Below are 20,187 nucleotides of genomic sequence, written 5' to 3' on the forward strand. Positions count from 1 at the left end.
ACCAGCAGTGGGGCTGCTTGTAGCTTCCACGCGCCCTGGAGGCTGGAGGCGGCTCTCAGAAGCTGGGTGTGGAGTGAGGTGCCACCCTTGCCCTGCAGTCCGGGCACTCCGTTGCCATGGCTCACGCCCCAGAACCAGACCTGGCCTCGGGCGACCCTGGGGACGAGAGGCCCAGGTGGGACAACAAGGCGCAGTACCTCCTGAGCTGCATCGGGTTCGCCGTGGGGCTGGGGAACATCTGGCGGTTCCCGTACCTGTGCCAGACCTATGGGGGAGGTAAGTGCCCGCCTGTGTCCTGGGGCGGACCCCAGGCAGGGGAGAACGTCTCCACCCTGACCTGCCGGGTGCCTGCCATGCATCCCCAGTGCTGGGGGAGAGTGCCTTCTCCAGGAAACCAAGGTGTACCACTGCCCACGGCAGTCAGTGCCCTCGGGCTCCACCTGCGGCCTTCCAGGACCTCAGGCGGCTTCACCACTGCCCACAGCAGAGTCAGTGCCCTTGGGGTCCGCCGTGGCCTTCCCAGGCCTCAGGGCAGCTTCCTGCAGGGCAGGTTGAATGGGCCACGCCACCTGACACTCACACACTCCAGGCCGTGGGCGCGCTTCCACCTTGAATGTAGCTGGTTCTTTTAAGAACACCCAGTCAGCTGTGGGTTTTCTCGTCCCGGCCTTGGTGGTCCAGACACATGCTCAGGCACTCTTCCCCGAGGGTCTTTGCAGGAAGCAGGGGGCCCACCCCTCGCCTTCCTGGCTTTGGCTTTCTGGGAGAGCCCTGTGGTGAGCACCGGGATGTTGAGAACTGTTGGGGTGACTTTACTGATCCTGGGAGTCGCCACCCCAGAAGCACATTTGTGACTGAAATGGGCTCCCACACACCCCGAGCCTCCCCTCACCGGGGCACCTGCTTCTCCTCATGCAGGAGTCACACTCTGCTCTCCGCATGGGGACACAGAAGGTAGGGACAGTCACGTCCCCACGGACATGACTCACCCACGGACACCAGGGTCTTCCCCAGACGCCACGGGCAGGGCCTTCCCAGGCCAGGCCGGGCTGTGTGGTCCGTGGTCAGCCCGCCCTCGGCTCCCTTGTTACGAGGTCGCCCCTTCTTCAGAGGTTTGTTTCCTCCTGATTAAGAAAAGATTCTCAACATGCAGAAAATACTGGAAATGCGGACAAACGGGAAAAACAAAAAAGCATCACCACTGCCCTCGGGCCGTTGGAGTCTCTTTGGGGGTTTGGGGCTGGATCGGGTGCGTTGGGCCTTGGACCGCCTCATCACGAAAGAGTTCCCTTGAAGGCATTTCTGAAAGCACCAAAGCCCTGACGCAGAGGGCAGAGGCGTCCCTGGCTCCCGGGCCCTCCCTGCTGTGCTGCGGCTCTGCCGGCTCAGAGTCACCAAAGAGCGTGCAGGGTTGTGGGGGCCGCAGGCTTCACGCAGAGCTGGAAATGCTGGCCAGCCCCCCACCCGCCGATGCCTTACCCACTGACCCCTCACCCGCTGACCCCTTACCCGCTGACCCCTCACCCGCCGAAGCCTTACCCGCTGACCCCTCACCCGCCGAAGCCTTACCCACTGACCCCTCACCCGCCGACGCCTTACCTGCTGACCCCTCACCCGCTGACCCCTCACCCGCTGACCCCTCACCCGCCGACGCCTCACCCGCCAAAGCCTTACCCGCTGACCCCTCACCCGCTGACCCCTTACCCGCTGACCCCTCACCCGCTGCCCCCTCACCCGCTGCCCCCTCACCCGCTGAAGCCTTACCCGCCGACGCCTCACCCGCTGCCCCCTCACCCGCCAAAGCCTTACCCGCTGACCCCTCACCCGCTGACCCCTTAGCTGCTGACCCCTCACCCGCCGACGCCGTACCCGCTGCCCCCCTCACCCGCTGCCCCCTTACCCACCAACCCCTTACCCACCGACCCCTTACCCGCTGACCCCTTACCCACCGACCCCTCACCCGCCGACGCCTTACCCGCTGACCCCTTGCCCACCGACACCTGGCTAAGTGCCTGCAGAGTGGCAGGCGTGTCCAGCACTGCCCCCCCCCCAAACTCAGCTGCTGCACACCGGGGCAAAGCTGGGGAGGCTCCCCCTGGGTGCTGCCAGCTGCGAGGGGACTTCAGAGCCGCTCCCGTCATCATGGACTCTACCACCAACTTCCTGACCAGAGCTGCCGGGTCCCACGTCAGGACACACCCAAGTCTGTTTAACACACGCGTTTCCTAAGTGCTGTGTGTGAAAATGCCCTTCACTTCGTCTCACTGAGAAGATCACTCATTCATTATTTTGAAAGTGAGATGTAATTAAGAAGCAGACGCTGTGCAGCTTTTAAAACCTGCATAAGCTGGTGACTGCCAAAGGCAAGTACTATTTGCTCTCCCGTTCATGAGCATTTAACTGTGTGCATGTTCTCTTCAAAGCTAAGACTTGGAAAACAACATCGTAGCAGAATGTAACAAAACACTGCCGTAAAGATTCACGGTGATTCTATCGCATTCGTGACGTCTGTGGCAGCAGCTGTATCACACAGCGCCTTCCAATCAAAGGAATGTAGACCCATGAACGCCAAGCGACGTGTCTAGGCCAGCTGCCCGCGACGCCCTTGGTCGCTTGCTGCGGCTTAAGGTTCCAACCCAGGAGCGTTTATGACTGAGCTGGTGGCCCCGGGCTGGCTGTGTCCACACAAGTGAGGTCACTCACCAAGCACGCCCCTCCCCACTCCTTCCTGCCTCCGCTGATCAACCTACGTCTGTATCTGGCAGGTGCTGTTGAGATCTTCGGAATCTTTCACCAAAAACGACACTGTATTAATGACATGGCTTTTTTCTGAGTTTCGATGCCTAGTACAGCAAGGCCTTTTCTATTCTTTGAAATTCTGCCAGCTGCCACTTTTCCTCTGAGCTCCACACCAGGTTGTCAATTCCCAGAGCGATTCTTGGGCGTGCGCCCCGGGTCCTGCGCGGCTTTGCGCACTGCCTGGGGGGAGTTTCCACCTTGACGGCCTTCGCCTCTTGGAGGCAGTGCCCTGGTGTGCGGGCCGGCCCCGGAGCACCGCCTGCTCCCTCTCGGCTCCCTGCTCCGTCCCCTTTCCGCCTTTGTGTGGGTCTCTCCATCATGATCCTGGGTGTGTCTTTGGTCGATTCTCAGCAATCCCTGGCCTTTGCCACGGCTCTGAGCAGAGCCTGCTTTTCCTCCGAATTTGCTCAGTGGCGGCACAGCAGTCTCTGCGTCTGGCAGCCTTGGTGCGGTGAGATGCGGGTTTCTCCTGATCCTGGTGGACGACTGTAACAGCAGCCAGCCGTTCACAGCCACCTTCCCCCTCTTCGGCAGACACCACTGCGACCTCCACGCTCATGAACGACTGTGCTAAACTTCACATCATTGTTAAAAATAGGAACTGCAGCCGGGGTCACTAGCGAAACCCATCTCCATAAACGATATAAAGCTTAGCCGGGCGTGCTGGCAGCTGCTTGTAGCTCCGGCTACCTGGGAGGCTGAGTGGGAGGATGGCTGGGGCCTGGGAGGTCGAGGCTGCAGTGAGCCGTGACTGTGCCGCTGGACTCCAGCCTGGGTGACAGAGCAAGATGCGGTCTCAAAACAAACACCCAACAAGGAGTTGTGTAGATGTTTTCACAGTGCAGAATCAACCCTCCTTCTTTCTTCAGATTCAGAAAAAAATGCATGGACTGACCGTCTCTTCCTGCACATTCAGCGTAAAGCCTGCCCGGTGAGACCCGTGCCCATGCAGGCTGGGGAGAGCGTCCTCCGTGCTGGGCTCGGGTTGGCCAGTGGAGCCACCACCCCCAGCCACAGCACTCTGATTGGTTTTTATTTACACTTATGCCCACATGGCATCTAAATACGGCTTTCAGTGCGTCCGACGTACCACAGAGTCGATGCTCCTAGTTCACGAAGATCCTAACTGTGGCCTCAATCTCGTCTTCACAGAAAACCCTCTCGTCTCTTCTCCCCTAAACACAACAGATTCAGCTTCCCCAGATCAGTCACAGAGAGAAGCTCACTTCTCCCCAAATCTTTCCCTTCAATGATCTCATCAGGGTGGTCTCTGCTGAACTGACCTCAGCCTGGGCACCTGCTCCTCCAGTCCCGGCTCGATGGCCCTCCCACAGAGCAGGAATCCATGGGGCCCAGGGTACCTGCCAGCCTGGAGCCTGCAGCGCTCTCTGGACAGTGGATCCCACAGCTGGAACACAGAGCCCCTGCCTGGCACAAACTGGTGCCCACACCACCCACATCTGGCCTCCACCTGCCACTGTGCACCTGAGGCCTGAATGTGGCCACGAAGCCCCTACTGCGGGAGTGTGCTCAGAGCTCAGATGGGTGGCTGGGGTGGGGGGAGGTTAGAGGGGCTCTCATGGTGCTGGCTGGGGTGGGGGGAGGTTAGAGGGGCTCTCACAGTGCAGGCTGGGGTGGGGGGAGGTTAGAGGGGCTCTCACAGTGCAGGCTGGGGTGGGGGGAGGTTAGAGGGGCTCTCATGGTGAAGGCTGGAGAGTGGGGAGGTTAGAGGGGCTCTCATGGTGCTGGCTGGAGAGTGGGGAGGTTAGAGGGGCTCTCACAGTGAAGGCTGGAGTTGGGGGGAAGAGGGGCTTTCATGGTGCAGGCTGGGGTGGGGGGTGGTTAGAGGGGCTCTCACAGTGAAGGCTGGAGAGTGGGGAGGTTAGGGGCGCTCACGGTGCAGGCTGGGGTAGGGGGAGGTTAGAGGGGCTCTCACGGTGCAGGCTGGGGTGGGGGAGGTTAGAGGGGCTTTCACGGTGCAGGCTGGGGTAGGGGGAAGAGGGGCTGGCTTGGGTGGGCCCCCCATTCGCACCGGAGCCTGGCCCTGAGAAAGGCAGGTGTACTGACTCCCTGCCACAAGCTCCGTGGGTGCCCTGGGTTTTGTTCCCCTCTACTCCAGGCCCCAGCCACAGCTGCTCCCGCCCTCCTAGAAGGCGTCTTGGGGTGTCAGTTGTCTCCACTTGAGGCTGACCCCGTAGACCTCAGTTTCCACTTTTCACGCTTCTTCGTCTTTCTGCCGCCGTATAAATGACATGGACAAGAGCTGGCCCGCCCCCAAGTGCTGGCCCTGGAGTCCTGTGCAGAAGCCAACCGGGGGTGAGGGCTCACTCCCCCCTCTAGGGCCTCCTTGTTCTGTGACAGCCACTGAACATTCTCATGGTGACACGGAAACCCAGAGCAAGGCTGTGTTGATGACCTAGAAGCCAGACCCTGCCTGGCAAAGCAGAGCTGACCGGAGATGCCAGGGAGCACAGCAGGGAGGAGCACGACTGGGAGGAGTGCAGGCAGCTGGCGCCCACGTAGGTCAGCGCCACCCCGGAGCTGTCCCAGCACCTGTACGTGCAGGCGGGGAGGAGCCAACAGCCCTGGGCATGGAGGTGGAGCCGCACAGAGACCCGAACTCGGACACAGATGGTGATTCACTTGGGGAACAGTGCAGCTGCCGACCCTGTGAGGCACCAGGAGGACTGAGACGCAGCATGCAGGCACAGGGGCCTCAGTGGAGTGGGGACGCCCGCGGAGCCAGGGGCCCGGGATAACCAGCATCCTCCCAGTAGGTCCTGTAGGCACAGGCGAACTTAGAGGCCACATTGCAGGTACCGAATGTGCCCAGCTCTGCCGCTGGGGCCAGGAGGATCTGTGGGCTTCTCGGGAAGCCTGCCCTGCTCGCATCCTCAGCACCAGGCCCTGGCACCTGGTCTGCCCCTTCCACCGCAGCCACCCCGGGTGGAAGGCACGGCCTCTCATCTCTTCTGGGTGCTTCCATTGGCTCCAGGAAGGGGAGCCGGCCAGTTCCCGCCGCCCCAGGTCCTGTGGGGCCTTGATCCTGCCGTGCCTGTGGGTGCCCTCATCGTGGTGCTGGGTGGAGTTACGGAGGCCAAGATGCCAGGAAGCGGGGGACGGGTCCAGCCCTGATGCAGCTCTCAGGGCCTTGGTCTGAGACACCATTCTTCTGCGACATCCCCACGAGCAAAGACGGTTCCAGATCCCAGGAGAGCCCGCCAGCCGCCCCAGGGTCCCTGTGGGAAGAGAGCGGCCCGCACCATCCGCTGCATGAAGCTCCAACGAGAGCAGTGTGAAGCTGGGGGGCAGGGGCGACAGGCAGGCCCACACAAAGGCAGCCAGACCTCTGGCGACAGGGTTTCCACAAACATGCTCAGTTGACGCTTTATTTCTGCAAACTCACGAGTTTTCGGAAAATCACGCTCATGGAAGGAGCTGTTTTCCCACGGGGAGGCTGATGGCGGAGGTTTGGAGTATGATTCCGCCGGGCCCCTGCATGCCTTCTTCCCACAGAGACTGCGTCCCCGCCACCGCCGCCAGCCACAGCAGTCCCGAGGCGAAGGCCGGCACCTCGAACAATGCAGGTCCCTCAGCAAATGCAACACAGGGTCACGCTCAGATCCCATGTCCAGGTCCAGGCCCGGCTGCCTCCTTTTGGGCCCCCCGCTCCCCTCTAGGGCCCTGCGCTCTTGATCAGAGGTCTCAGCAACTGAGCCAATGTCAGAGGCAGCGTTGGCGACCAGACAGTGCCCTGAGGGTGTCTCTGCCACCCAAGTGCTGTGTCCAACACTCAGGTCCACCTGCCCCAGGAAGGTCACCGGTGGCTCCCCCCGTCCACGCCGCAGTCCCCGTCCGAGCCTGGGCAGGCATTGACCCCCTTCCTCCTTGCAGGGGCCTTCCTCATCCCCTATGTCATCGCGCTGATCTTCGAGGGGATACCCCTCTTCCACGTCGAACTTGCCATCGGCCAGCGGCTGCGAAAGGGCAGCATCGGCGTGTGGACAGCCGTCTCCCCCTATCTCAGCGGACTAGGTAAGCCGCCATCCTCCCGTGTCCTGACTGTGGCTGTGGGGGCAGGACCCTCCTGGATGGGGAGCGGGGGCGGGTCCGTGTCTGCGGTACGGAAGTGGCCAGGCCGGTGGGGAGCCCTTGAGTGTGTGTGAGAAGCAGGTGGTGACGAGGGGAGAATCGGAAATGGAGAGCGTATGTGCCAGGACACCCGTAGGACACGGAATCTGGTGTCGTCATTCTCGTGTGAGGTGTGAGAGGCCTGGCTTTCGGCATGCGGTGTTTTATTTTGTTATTTTGTTTTATTCTCACTGCTTGTGGGCAGAGGGAGCCGGGAGGAGCCCCGGGGCTGCCTGACGTCGTCCCTGTCCACAGGGCTGGGCTGTGTCATGCTGTCCTCCCTGGTCAGCCTGTACTACAACGCCATCCTGGCGTGGGTGCTGTGGTACTTCCTCAACTCCTTCCAGCACCCGCTGCCCTGGAGCTCCTGCCCGCCGGACCTCAACAGAACAGGTGAGCTGGGCGCCTCCTGCTTCTCCGGTCTGCGTATGAGCAAGAGAGGCCAAGAGAGTGCGTCTGGCATCAGGACAGCTGCGGGTGGCCGATGCCCACTGTGGGAGGAGGGCTGGGAGCTGGGAGCTGTGTGTGCACACGCCTCGGCCTCCCCACGCGCTAATGTGCAGTCCGGTTCTGGTGGCCTCCACGCTGTCCTGTGCTTCCCTGCCTGGCCTGGACCACCGAGGTCCCTTGCATGGTCATGTGAGAGCCACTGTTGTTGTTAAATTTAAGACTTCAGGCCGGGCACGGAGGCTCACGCCTGTAATCCCAGCACTTTGGGAGGCCGAGGTGGGTGGATCACCTGAGGTCAGGCGTTGGAGGCCAGCCTGGCCAACGTGGTGAAACACAATCTCTACTAAAATAACAAAAATTAGCCAGATGTGGTGGCTCATCCTGTAATCCCAGCTATTCGAGAGGCTGAGGCATGAGAATTGCTTGAACCTGGAAGGTGGAGGTCGCAATGAGCTGAGATTGTGCCACTGCACTCCAGACTGGACAGCAGAGTAAGACTCAATCTCAGAAAAAAAAGCAGACTTTGGGTCCAGACCTCAGCCAGGGGCTCCATCTGGGGAGATCCTGGAGATAGAAATGACAGTTACATTTTCTTTTTTGGGACAAGGTCTCCCTCTGTCACCGAGGCTGGAGTACAGTGGTGTGATCATGGCTCACTGCAACCTCCACCTCCTGCTCAAGTGATTCTCCCACCTCTGCTTCCTCAGTAGGTGGGACCACAGGCATGTGCCACCACACCCAGAAAATTTGTTTATTTTTTGTAGAAACAGGGTCTCACTTTGTTGCCCAGGATGGTCTCAAACCCTTGGGCTCAAGCGATCCTCTTGCTTCAGCCTCCCACAGTGCTAGGATGGCGGGCGTGAGCCGCCACACTCCACTGAGTTGTATCTTTCAACGACTTGCTCAGGAAGCAGCTCTGACCCTCTTTTCTTCCTGCCTCTCGCTGACTGGAAACCATGCTGGGCTGGTGCTGAACGAGGCCGGCCTCAAGGGCCAGCACTGAATCTGCACCCGGATGCCCTGGGCCAGGGCTGGGCGCCTGGGGAGGCCGAGAGCCCCGGCCATGCCATCAGCCTTGTGGCCCCTCTTGGAGGGTGGGTGGTCCTGCCAGGGTTCCCCCCAGCCACTCTGGCAGCGGCCCCAGGACAGGCTGTCTGCAGCCCGAGTTCCTGGACCACGGTTTGTGGGTCCCAAATTCCTTCTACCTTGTCTAAGAGTTTACTTTTGGGGCCACTTAGGCCAGGCCTTTGATTTTCAGGCATGCCCAGAGGGTTTAAGTCCTCTCTAAATGCACACGGCAGGGCTTCATCGCTGCCCGTCCCACATCTGCCCCTGCTCCACTGAAGGGAAGCTTTCCAAGAAAAGGGCCTGGAGAGGCCAGGTCTCCCTCGGCTGTGCCCACGCCCTTCCCTCAGCTGAGCGTGAGGTAGGCAGTGCCCACTCAGAGCTGGGCTGTGGCAGTGCTCGGGTCAGGGACTGGCAGGGCCTCAGAAGGGGCTTTGGGGCCGGAGGACAGTGTGGAAGGAGGAGCCCCATGACATGGGAAGTGGCCCTATTGGGATACTGGTAGTCCTCAGACTTTTCCATGAGGGGGCCCCCACATTTCCCCAGTCAAGTGTCCCAGGAATGGGCTGCAGCCGGTCCTGAGAGTGGTCACCAGAGCCTGCTGCTGTCAGGTGCTGCCTCTGGCCCTGTCAAGGAGGAAGTGGGAGTCACAGGACAATTTGCTGTCTGGCCACAGCCTCACTTTCTTCCCAAGCATCAGCCAGCAGCACACTTGACACACACAGCTGCTGCCCATCCAGGGGCTCTGTGCCATCCTTGGGGGTCTGGGATGGTGGGTGGTGGGAGGAAGCAAGGGGACATGTAAGCACCAGGTTTACATGGTGACAGTGACATCCAAGGGGCTGCTGGATGCCCCGGCTCAGCAGGGCTCATAAACCTTGGCAAAGAGGAGCTTCCCTTCGAGCTTCACTCAGCCGCTTCATGTTCACAGGCACATCTGTTTCTCCATCTCAGTCCTAGGCCAAAAGGGCAGTGGTGAGAGCAGCCCAAGGATCACTCAAAAGCCACACGGTGGGGGTGCCTAAGCCCCGCAGCCAGCCTGTGACAGGCCCCTTGGTTTCAGGGTTCGTGGAGGAGTGCCAGGGCAGCAGTGCCGTGAGCTATTTCTGGTACCGGCAGACACTGAACATCACGGCTGACATTAATGACAGTGGCTCCATCCAGTGGCGGCTGCTCATCTGCTTGGCAGCCTGCTGGGCAGTCGTGTACATGTGCATCATCAGAGGCATTGAGACTACAGGGAAGGTGAGAGCTGGCAGGGCCTGAGCCCCTCCCTTGTTTCCCCCATCTACCTGTGTTCACTTTGCAACTACAAGCTCTTATGAGGGGCATAAACATTTAGGACTGCAATGTCTTCTTAGGGAACTGATCCTGTCATCACCATGAAGCAACCTTTTTGATCATGGTGATATTCTTGGCTCTGAAATGGACTTTGTTTTAAAATAGCCACTCCAGATTTCTTTGGCCATCTTAACAGACTGTATTTTTTCCATCCTTTTTCTTTTAACCTTTTTGTGCCTTTATGTTGAAAGTGTTTTTCTTGTAGACAGCAAACAATTAGGTCTGGCTTTTTTAATCCAATCTGACAATCTCTGCCTTTTATTTGGGGTGTTTAGAGCATTTACATTTAGTGTGATTATTGGTATGGCTGGGTTTAGTTCTATCCTCAGCTGTGTTTCCATTTGCTCCATCTGTTTTTCCATTCCTGTTTCTCTCTTTCTCTGGGTGTTTTTCAGGATCCCACTCTATCTCCTTGGTTGATTTAGCGCTAACTCTGTCTTGTTATGCCAGCAACTGCTTTAGAGGATACAGCCTACGTCTCTAGCCTGTCATGGTCTATCATTAAGTGATCTCAGGGCACTCTGTGGTCATTCAAGAACGTTATCACATTTACTACCATATTCCCCTCCCAAACTTTGTGCTGTTGTCACACATTTTGCTTACAGCATGTTATAAAGAACAAACGCAGTCATCAGTTTTGTTTTAAACAAGCGACTATCTCTCAGAGGGACTTAATGAGAAAAACTGTATTGATGCTCACCCCCGTGGTTTCCACTGAGGGCAGCGGAAAGGACCAGTAGAACCTGAGCCTCCTGCTTGCCTGAGCCCCTTGAGCAAGAAGAGTCCTCCCCTGTATTCTCCAGTGTGTGCTGTCATCTCTAGTCTGGTATCACACAGGTTTGGACTCTTCAAATGATGGCACTCAGTCCACGCACCCTGGACTCTGCCTCCTGACCCATGGGTCTCACAGCTTCTGCACAGGGCCCCAGCACCCATGCCCTGTGCAATGTCTCAGTATACTGAGGCTGTCATTCTTCTTATGGAGAGGGATGGGGTCTTCATGCTTGAGAGGACTGGAGTTACTGAATTACACAAAGCAGCCAGCCAGAGATTGCAAATAATCCTGTTATAAAGGCCCTTAAAAATGCATCCCAAGCCAGGCACAGTGGCTCATGCCTGTAATCCCAGCACTCTGGGAGGCTGCGGTGAGTGGATTACCTGAGGTCAGGAATTCGAGACCAGCCTGGCCAATATGTTAAAACCCCATGTCTATTGAAAGCACAAAAATTAGCTTAGCCGGGCATGATGATGGGCACCTATAATCCCAGCTACTCAGGAGGCTGAGGCAGGAGAATTGCTTGAACCCGGGAAGCAGAGGTTGCAGTGAGCAAAGATTGGGCCAATGCACTCCAGCCTGGGCAACAGGAGTCTCAAAAAAAAAAAAAAAAAAAAAAAAACAGCATTCCAGGTGATTCTGCAGTCAGTCTAGGGGAACTGGGAGGGGAGTGGGGAGGAGTGTTCATTTGTAGATGCTTCTCCCTGCGGACACCTAGTGTGCAGACTCTTGTCCACAGCTGCTGAGAAGTGGGGAAGGCTCTATGTGGGCAGAAGGGGCACAGGCAGGCACAGCCAGGTGGGGGCATTGGGTGGGAGGAAGAGGACTCTGGCCACACAGAAGGGCTGAGAGCTTGAGAGTGGACAGGAGGGAGGCCGGAGAGGGGACTAAAACAGGGAAAAGGGGTAGTCAGAAACGAGGGTGCCCGGGAGAGAGGCAAGTGGAGGCGGGTGGCTTGGGAGAGGGAGGCCAGGGAGGGGCATGGCCCAGACCCCTCTTCAGGGCCCAGCCCCTGTGCTCAAAGGAGGCCTCTCCCAGATGGCCAGTGCTCCATGGGGCACAAATGTAAGTGAATGTGTGTGTGACTGTTTCTGGTGAACCCCAAACCCTCCGAGCTTGGCCTGAGCCTGCACCCCACAATCCCCCACACCAGAGGCGGCTACCCTGACCTCGAGGGAGGAGTCTGGAACCTGCCTGCCTCTCAGGCTTGTGAACAGAGCAGAGGCTGTTTCAGGTCTCACGACTCCACCTTTTGTTCAAAGGCGATTTACTTCACGGCTTCGTTCCCCTACCTGGTCCTGACCATCTTTCTCATCAGAGGGCTGACGCTGCCGGGGGCAACAAAAGGACTCAGCTACTTGTTCACGCCCAACGTAAGTGGGTCTTGGATGGGAGTTCAGGGCCTCCAGCACACACACGTTGGGGCTGCGGCCAGCAGCTCCCTCTCTCAACTGGAAGCGTGAGCGGCCAGGAGCCGCACATCCAGCAGCTGGGCTGCCTGTTGGTCAGGGGTGAGGCTGGCCCAGGATGGCACAGGGGTAGGGGGACCTCCGGAAAGAGGTGAGGTTTGGAGCGAGCCTGGAGGAGGACTTTGATTAGGGGCAGGTGGACTTTGGCACCTGTGGGACCCCAAGTGGACATGGATGTGAGGGGCCAGGGGAGGAGCGACAGGGTTCAGGGAGAGGCTGGCTGGGACCTGCTCTGGGCTTGACACCACCAAGGGCCTTGTCCAGCTGCACACCCCACCAGGGAGCCGCAGGAGCCAGCATCTGCTCCAGGAGCCTGCCAGGCTTCCAGAGCATTCCATGCCATCCTAGATCTCGGCCCTCCCTGCCCAGCATCCCTGAGGCAGTTTCCAGGGGCTGGTGTGGGAGTGGGCACCTGGGTACGGGCAGGTCTGCCTGGAGACAGGGGACACAGAAGACAGGGGACTCCTTCCCAGGTCCCCAGCCGCAGAAAAACCAGGCTCCATGCATGGGATTCCTGCCCTCGGGCCTTCAAATCACCCAGAAGCCCAGGTTAGAGAAGGCACAGTAAGAACACCCATGCGGGAGCTGCTCAGACCCATCTCCAGCCCCGAAAAGCCCGCTGGCTACAGTCTCACCTGGGCGTGACAGCCACGGCTCATTCGGCTGCGTCCCAGATGGGGGACTGGCATGTGCTGTGCCCAGAGCTGCCACTCCACACCGGCACACCTGCGTGGTCCTACCCTGTTCCTGGTGTCTGCACAGGTCACACCTGCTCACAAGTGTCCCCAAAGCTGCCTTGGGAATGTTCTGGAACAGTCAGGGCCACTGGCTGGTGTGGCTTGCCCGCTGAGTTAGATGCTCTCCCTGACTCATTGCAGATGCAAATTCTCCAGAACCCCCGGGTGTGGCTGGATGCAGCCACCCAGATATTCTTCTCTCTGTCCCTGGCCTTTGGAGGACACATCGCTTTTGCAAGCTACAACTCGCCCAGGTAGGCAGTCAGGCTCCAGTGCCCAGCCAGAGAAGCTTTGGGAAGATGCCCCAAGCACTTCCTGATCTCGGGGTCACACTGTGGGACCAAAGGTGGCCTTGTATGAACCTGAGATAAGAACCTCATGGCACAGCCGGGGCCCTCTGGAGCCCGCTGCAGGAAGAGAGCCTGGATAATCACAGCCAGGGAGGGTGTAACTGGGCAGGATACCAACCAAAATGGGCATGACACACGAGGCCATAAGAGCCTCGACGGTCCCTAAAATAGACTCGAGGCCTGCCCGTTAACGCCGACGTGAGCAGGTGCTGCTTTTATGATGTTGTAATGTCCACAGAGTTCTACTAAGTGCAATTCCACACATCATAAAATGCAGAGCCCAGCGCACCACGATAAACCTGAAACAAACCTAATTTCCTGGGGCTGTCAGAGGCAGGCAGTTCGCATGAGATGGGAGGGGCAGGGTGGTACTCGGTGGCTCTGCCCGCTGGTGGCCTTCAGGGAAGGACGTGTCAGCTGGGACTCCGGGGAAGCTTTAAACGTTTGACATTGACATCTTACTGCCTTGAACTCGCACCGGGGTGCGCTTGTGTGCGTTTCTCCTTTGGAGGTGATCTCCCAGAACATCTACGTTTCAGCCCCTCCATGAATGCCCCGCCTCACAGCTCCCTGTGGGCCGAAAGGCCTTGATGGGAGGGCGGGGTGTGAATGGGTTCCAGATCCTTGGCAGCCTTGAACTGGGACTGCTGGAGGAGCCTGTGGGGGAGGGGTCCAGGATCACCCTGAGACTCCAGGACTGGCAGCAGCAGCCCCTGGGTCAGAGCAGGGGCACCCCAGGTAGGAAAGGGGGCCAAGGAGGGAAGCCCCCTCCTCACTTCCTCCCCTGGGTGAGGCCCAGTTACCACCCACAAAGCCCGTGATGAGCGTGCGTCTGTGCCCAGGAACGACTGCCGGAAGGACGCGGTGGTCATCGCCCTGGTCAACAGTATGACCTCCCTGTACGCATCCATTGCCGTCTTCTCCATCCTGGGCTTCAAGGCAACCAACAGCTATGAGCGCTGCCTGGACAGGTGAGCGCAGGTGCTGTGCCGCGCTCTGCGGCATGGCTGCCAGGCAGGTGCCCGCCGCACCGAGAACCCCATGGCATGAGGAAGGGGGGCGTGGGTACTTTTCATTTCTGTAGGGTTGTGGAGTGAATGGTGTCCCCCAAAAGGTGACTTCCACCCGAAACTTCAGAACGTGACCCGGTTGGAAAAGGGTCTTTGCAGAGGTGATTAAGGTAGGATCGAGCTGAGGTCCCCCTGGAGTAGGTTAGGCCCTAAATCCAATGACCAGTGTCCTTATAAGACGAGAAGAGACAGACGCAGAGGAGGAGGCCACCTGAAGATGGAGGCAGAGGTGGGAGCGATGTGGCCACAGCTCAGGGACGCCTGAAGGCACAGAAGCTGGGAGAGGCGGGAGGATTCTCCTGCGCAGCCTCTGCAGGGGCACGGCCTGGCCACACTGGGATTTCAGATGTCACAGTTCTCCAGAACGGGAGAGGATGATTGCCTGTGGTTTTAAGGCACCATTGGTGGCCGTTTACTGCAGTGGTCCCAGGACGCTGAGGCAGTTAGGTTGTCCCCTGCAAAGGCAGCTGCCTTGTCAGACCCACGGCCTCCAGGCAGGTCCCACCACTAAGAACCCACTGGGCAGACACCACGTCCCTGCAACATAGGGCAGCTCTCAGCATATGGAGACATTTTTGGTTGGCCACACTTGTGTTGGGGCTGTGCCTGGCATCCAGTGGGTAGAGGCCAAGGACGCTGTGCAGCACCCGACCGTGTCCAGGATGGCCCCACCCAGAGAGTGACTGGCCCTGAGTGTCCACAGTGCTGCAGCTACACCGCGTTCCAGCCAGTCTCTTGTGCTTGGGAGCACGGCAGCCCTGCAGCACCGCACTCAAGGGCTTTTCAAGTGACACTGAAGATGTGACATCTTCAATGACATCACCAAGAAAACGCACACTAACGCAGAAAACACGGCACTCATAGACCCCAGAAAGGACACCGGCTTACAGAAAGAGCGGCAGAGCTGGGCTTCGTTCACCTCCAGCCGGGGACTTGCATGGCGGGCGATGCTGATTTCTGGTCGTTCTCTGAATGTTGCAAATAACCACAAAAGTGCACACGTATTGATCGGGGTGATAAGCACACCTTAGTGGGCAGGTGGATGGAAAGGACCAGCCGTGCTCACACCACCCTGTGCTGCGCAGCCTAAGCCGGCCTCACAGGCCGGAAGTGAGGGGAGGGGCCTCTCTCTAGAGGACTGTTCTAGGAACGGCTGTAGCCCCAAAAAAGTGTTGGCTGGGAGCGGATGTGCCCTGCACTTGGGTGTCTGTGTTTGACCCTCAGGCCCTGAGAACAGAATGAGCCTTTGGCAGTGGAGAAAAAGGGCGGGTGGGATGAAGTCATCCCAGCAAACCCTCAGAAGCGCAGGTCCTCGCCTGCAGGGCGGCCCCTCAGGGCGAATCAGGACCCACTCTTGAGGTGAGGAAGCTGCCGCCACCTCCACCTCTTTTGCACCCATGGGGGAGTGTTCCCCTTCCAGGCCCAGCAGGGTAGAGAACAGCCCCCGACTCAGCAGTGGAAAACTTGCCCCCAGGAGTGTCTTGCAGTCACAGCACAGGCGTCCACACCATCCCAACAGCGGCCAGAGGGCCCAGCCCTCCCAGGGATGCTGTTCTTGCCGCAGTCACCAGGGGTTTCTCCCAATGTGTTTGCCAACCCGGGACGTGAGCCCCTGTCCCCCGTTCCTGCAGAAACATCCTCAGCCTCATCAACGAGTTTGACTTCCCGGAGCAGAGCATCTCCAGGGACGACTACCCGGCCGTCCTCATGCACCTGACGGCCACCCAGCCCAGGAGAGTGGCCCGGCTTCCCCTGAAGGCCTGCCACCTGGAAGACTTTCTGGATAAGGTACCTGCACAGCCCCGGGGTCGCCAGGCAGGGCCACCCACAGGAGCATCAGGGTCGCACCGGCTGTGCCCCACTGCTGAAGGCGGCAAACAATTCCTGCAGACCCAGGGCCAGGGCCTGTGAGCCAAGGATCCCAGTCCGTCTGTGCCTTGGGCTGCCAGCTTCCCGGAAGCCCGAAGCCCCCCAGGCTGCTGTGTCTGACAGACACCGAATCCAGCAGTCTTGGGGGTTGGATTGACCCGAGAGAGTGGGCATCGCTGGTGCCCAGACCCCAGGAGAGGGGGCAGCCGGCATGAGGGTCACAGTGCCAGGGCATGGCTGGAGTCCAGCTGCACTCAGGGCCACTGGATGCCCGGAACCAGGGGTGCCAGGCGAGGGTGCACAGCCAGGAGGCCGGTGTGGGGTGCGTCTCAGGGCACCTGACTCGAGGCCCTGGGCCTGCTGTGGGTTATTAAAGTGGAAGGACCCTCCCCTGCCCAGACCTGCAGCCTGGTCTTCCAGAAGCAGGGCCAGCCCCGAGCCTCCTCAGCCGTCCCCAAGAGGGGTGATGTGCCCTTGGGTCTTCACCGGGGGGTGTGTGTGCGCCGCACGAAGCGTGGGGCTCTGTGTGTTGCAGAGTGCCTCGGGCCCGGGCCTGGCCTTCATCGTCTTCACAGAGGCCGTCCTCCACATGCCAGGAGCCCCTGGGTGGGCCGTGCTCTTCTTCGGCATGCTGTTCACCCTGGGCCTATCGTCCATGTTTGGGAACATGGAGGCGATCATCACACCCTTGCTGGACAACGGGGTCCTGCCCAGATGGGTCCCCAAGGAGGCCTTGACGGGTGAGTGCACAGCTCGGCTGCCCTGGAGGACCCGTCCCCAGCACCTGCTGTCAACTCCCACCCGCTGTCCAGATGCCCCTCCTGGATGGAGAGCGTGAGGGGCCATGCCTGAGTCCAGGGGAAGGCTGAACCAGGCTGCTCCACGCTGACAGATATCACGGGAGAGCCAAGGGAGGTTCAGGGGTACCCCTCCCCCACGGCCCCCTGAGGCCAGAGCACAATACAGGAAAGAGACTGGGGAGGGCAGGGATGGAGGGTGGGGAGCTGAGAGAAGTCTCCTGCCCAGGTGCCCTGGCCCTCCCCGCTCTCCCAGGGCTGGTCTGCCTGGCCTGCTCCCCCTTGGCCCTCCCTGCTCTCCCAGGGCTGGTCTCCCAGGCCTGCTCCCTCCTGACCCTCCCCGCTCTCCCAGGGCTGGTCTGCCTGGCCTGCTTCCTCCTGACCCTTCCCTCTCTCCCAGGGCTGGACTCCCAGGCCTGCTTCCTCCTGACCCTTCCCACTCTCCCAAGGCTGGTCTGCCTGGTCTGCTCCCCCTTGGCCCTCCCTGCTCTCCCAGGGCTGGTCTCCCAGGCCTGCTTCCTCCTGACCTTTCCCGCTCTCCCAGGGCTGGTCTGCCTGGCCTGCTTCCTCCTGACCCTTCCCTCTCTCCCAGGGCTGGTCTGCCTGGCCTGCTTCCTCCTGACCCTCCCCACTCTCCCAGGGCTGGTCTCCCAGGCCTGCTTCCTCCTGACCTTTCCCGCTCTCCCAGGGCTGGTCTGCCTGGCCTGCTTCCTCTGTGCCACCTGCTTCACGCTGCAGTCTGGAAACTACTGGCTGGAGATTTTCGACAACTTTGCTGCTCCCCTGAACCTGCTCATCTTTGCCTTCCTCGAGGTTGTGGGTGTCGTGTATGTTTATGGAATGAAACGGTGAGCTGCTACCCCACCGTGTGTTCCTCTGGGACCCCAGCAGGGTGGGACGGCGGAAGGCAGCCGGGCACAGGCACGGCCCACAGCTGCCCAGACCCCCGAGAATGTTCTGCTCTGGGGAGCCGCCAAGGGTGCAGAGGGTGCAGGCTGGACCCCAGTCAGGGTCCCGTCCTTGGCTCGGAGCGGGCGGACCTCCCCTGGGCCATGTGGAGCCTGAGCCTGGCGTCTGGTGCAGGTTCTGTGATGACATCGCGTGGATGACCGGGAGGCGGCCCGGCCCCTACTGGCGGCTGACGTGGAGAGTGGTCAGTCCCCTGCTGCTGCTGACCATCTTTGTGGCCTACGTCACCCTCCTGGCCCGGAAGCCACTGAGCTACAGGGCCTGGAACCCCCAATATGTAGGTCCTTCCAGTGGGAACCTGGGGAGTCCTGGGACCCCTTGGGTTCAGCCTGGCCCCCGTGGTGCCATCCAGTGCCCGGATGACCATGCGTTGCATATTCCTGCCACAGTGACAACATGGCGTGGTCACTTCTGCCTGGGAAACTGGGAAGCCGAGGACGTGAACAGGGCGGGGCTTCCTGTAGTGTCCCTGAGCGCCTGCTATCAGAGGTGGGATGGGGTGATCGTGGGCAAGCACCTGGTCAGTGGAGTGAGATGTGAGCAGTGCCCAGAGCCCAGGGACCCCACAGGGCCCAGGAGTCCCTTCTCGTGGATGGGGCTTCATGCCAGGCTCCCTGCATCCTCCTTGCCTGTGTCCTGCCCCTGTGGTGTGGGGACGCCTGTGGTGTGGGGACGCCTAGCCTGTGACAAGACAGGTCGCATGCAGACCCCGACTTCCACCCAGTGGGTCAGTTTGGCTGGAGGCCATTTCTGAACAAGAGCCTTGTGAGGAGGGAGCGGAGTGCCAGCCACACTCTGAAAACGCCTCAGGGGCTCTGAGCAGTGCCAGCCCCTGACATACCCTGTCTGGGTCCCCACTGGTGACCACTCAGAACCTCACCATGCCACCCCTTCTCGGGAGTGTGGACCCCACTCCTCTCCAAATGTGTCTGGGAAAGTCCCTCCCGACATAACACCAAAGGCAGGTGAATGAGGAGTCACACTGTATTTTTGAAGAATTTCCACGGTACCTGCAGCTGGGTGGGTGGTGCCACCCAGTGTATAGGGGAGAAAACTGGGAACATGGGCTCTGACAATCCCCAGTGAGTTGAGGCCATGTAGCCCCTCTGGTTCCAGAACATGACACCTAGACCCATGTGGGGGAATCCCCAGCCCCAGGAGACGCTCAGCCCAGGTCCCCAAACTCCTGGCTCAGAAGTGCAGTGGTGACCACAGGCCCTGGCCACTGCTCTGGCTGCACCTTTTTGACTCCCATCCAGTTCCGGGTGGGCAGGTGTCTCTTGGCCCTTGGATTCAGGAGCAGAGGGTCAGCTCCACTGCCCAGGGTGGCCGGCACCAGCTAATCAGGCTGTGGTCCCACAGGAGCTATTCCCCTCGCGCCAGGAGAAGCTCTACCCGGGCTGGGTGCGCGCTGCCTGCGTGCTGCTGTCCCTGCTTCCCGTGCTGTGGGTCCCAATGGCCGCGCTGGCCCAGCTGCTCACCCGGTGGAAGCGGACGTGGAGGGACAGAGACCTGCGCCCGGACACCAACACGCGCTGAAACCTCCCGGGGTGGGCGGGGCCGGGGCCGCAAGGGGCGGGTCTGTGGGGTGGGCGGGGCCTTCTAGCACCGCCCACAGGGCTGACCCCAATACACAAACCACTTGCCTTGATGCCACTGTGCCTGCGTCGTCACTGCTTCCCCGACGCCCGCGCAGGGCTGCAGACCCAGCCCCCAACGCTGCTGCTTGAGGCCCGCCCCGAGGGAGGTCCCACAGGACCCCGGCATCCCTCCAAGCCGGCGGCCTGAGTGTCCTGCAGCGACCGGGAGCCCTGCGCTTGGCAGGGCTGGCTCAGGGGTCTTCGCAGGTTTGGGCTCCTAGTCTCAGTCTCGGGAACCCAGCCCGGCTGGTCTCTGGGGAAGAGCAGCAGCCCACGTGGCTCCGGAGGCCGCCTGCACCTGGCCTCCAGGTCCCCGGCGGGTTGTCCTCCCTACAGCGTGCAGGCGGCAGGGGCCCGGGTCCTTCTCCGTGAGTACCCTGACAGACACTCCTCCAGCCTGGGAGCGGGGTCTGGGGTCTTCGGTCCGGCTTCCCGATATTATTTCTGAGAAGCATTGCAGGTTGCCACATTTGTTTCCCCAAACTATCAAATTGTATTAAGAAGGCACCAAAAGGCCACGCGCAGTGGCTCACGCCTGTAATCCCAGCACTTTGGGAGGCTGAGGCAGGCGGATCACGAGGTCATGAGATCGAGATCATCCTGGCCAATATGGTGAAACCCCATCTCTACTAAAATTACAAAAAAAAAAAAAAAAAAAATGAGCTGGGTGTGGTGGCGCAGGCCTGTAGTCCCAGCTACTCAGGAGACTCAGGCAGAATTGCTGG

At 60.0% G+C, this 20,187-nt stretch overlaps 1 protein-coding gene across 1 annotated transcript; it reads left to right on the plus strand.

The window, feature by feature from the left end:
* Positions 1 to 24: 24 nt before the first annotated feature.
* Positions 25 to 19,361, plus strand: SLC6A18 (solute carrier family 6 member 18). Its single transcript, XM_021675412.2, has 12 exons — positions 25 to 276; positions 6,694 to 6,834; positions 7,186 to 7,323; positions 9,509 to 9,690; positions 11,824 to 11,934; positions 12,909 to 13,021; positions 13,960 to 14,088; positions 15,819 to 15,975; positions 16,592 to 16,796; positions 17,542 to 17,701; positions 17,937 to 18,099; positions 19,185 to 19,361. The coding sequence occupies exons 1-12, from the start codon at positions 117 to 119 to the stop codon at positions 19,359 to 19,361; spliced, it is 1,836 nt and encodes a 611-aa protein (XP_021531087.2). The 5' UTR covers positions 25 to 116.
* Positions 19,362 to 20,187: the final 826 nt, after the last annotated feature.

Source organism: Aotus nancymaae, unplaced genomic scaffold, assembly GCF_030222135.1.
Source record: "Aotus nancymaae isolate 86718 unplaced genomic scaffold, 86718_ANA_hifiasm-v0.15.2.pri h1tg000014l, whole genome shotgun sequence".
NCBI lineage: Eukaryota > Metazoa > Chordata > Mammalia > Primates > Aotidae > Aotus > Aotus nancymaae.